At 60.3% G+C, this 317-nt stretch overlaps 1 protein-coding gene across 1 annotated transcript in view; it reads right to left on the minus strand.

The window, feature by feature from the left end:
• LOC105537085 (lysophospholipid acyltransferase 7-like) overlaps nucleotides 1-267 on the minus strand; it is a 20,305-nt gene extending 20,038 nt beyond the window's left edge. The window contains 1 exon segment of the mRNA XM_011976557.1: nucleotides 162-267. Coding sequence (XP_011831947.1) covers nucleotides 162-267 — 106 coding nt within the window.
• Between the last annotated feature and the right edge of the window lie 50 nt (nucleotides 268-317).

The following is a 317-nucleotide window of genomic DNA, read 5'->3' on the forward strand; positions in this document are numbered from 1 at the left end:
CCGAAGCAGCTCTGGTCCAGCGGAGGCATGAGATGTAGACCCAGACACATGCTCACCCTCACAGCAGCAGATGCTAGGATGGAGGTTGCCCCGGGCAGGGCAGGAACACAGAGCAGGCACTCAGGGCGGCAGAGAGACAGCTGTTGGGCAGGCCCACTCACCTGTCATGATTCCCACGTAGCAGTAACTGTAGCTGAGCATCTCCATCAAGGAGGGCACGTAGGGCAGCAGCCCCAGGGTGGGCCCCTTGTTGAAACCCGAGGTCATTTCCTTCCTCTGGGCCAGGTGCAGGTCCTGGACTTCACTGACCAGACTCA

The sequence above is a fragment of the Mandrillus leucophaeus genome, unplaced genomic scaffold, assembly GCF_000951045.1.
Source record: "Mandrillus leucophaeus isolate KB7577 unplaced genomic scaffold, Mleu.le_1.0 Scaffold1689, whole genome shotgun sequence".
Lineage (NCBI taxonomy): Eukaryota > Metazoa > Chordata > Mammalia > Primates > Cercopithecidae > Mandrillus > Mandrillus leucophaeus.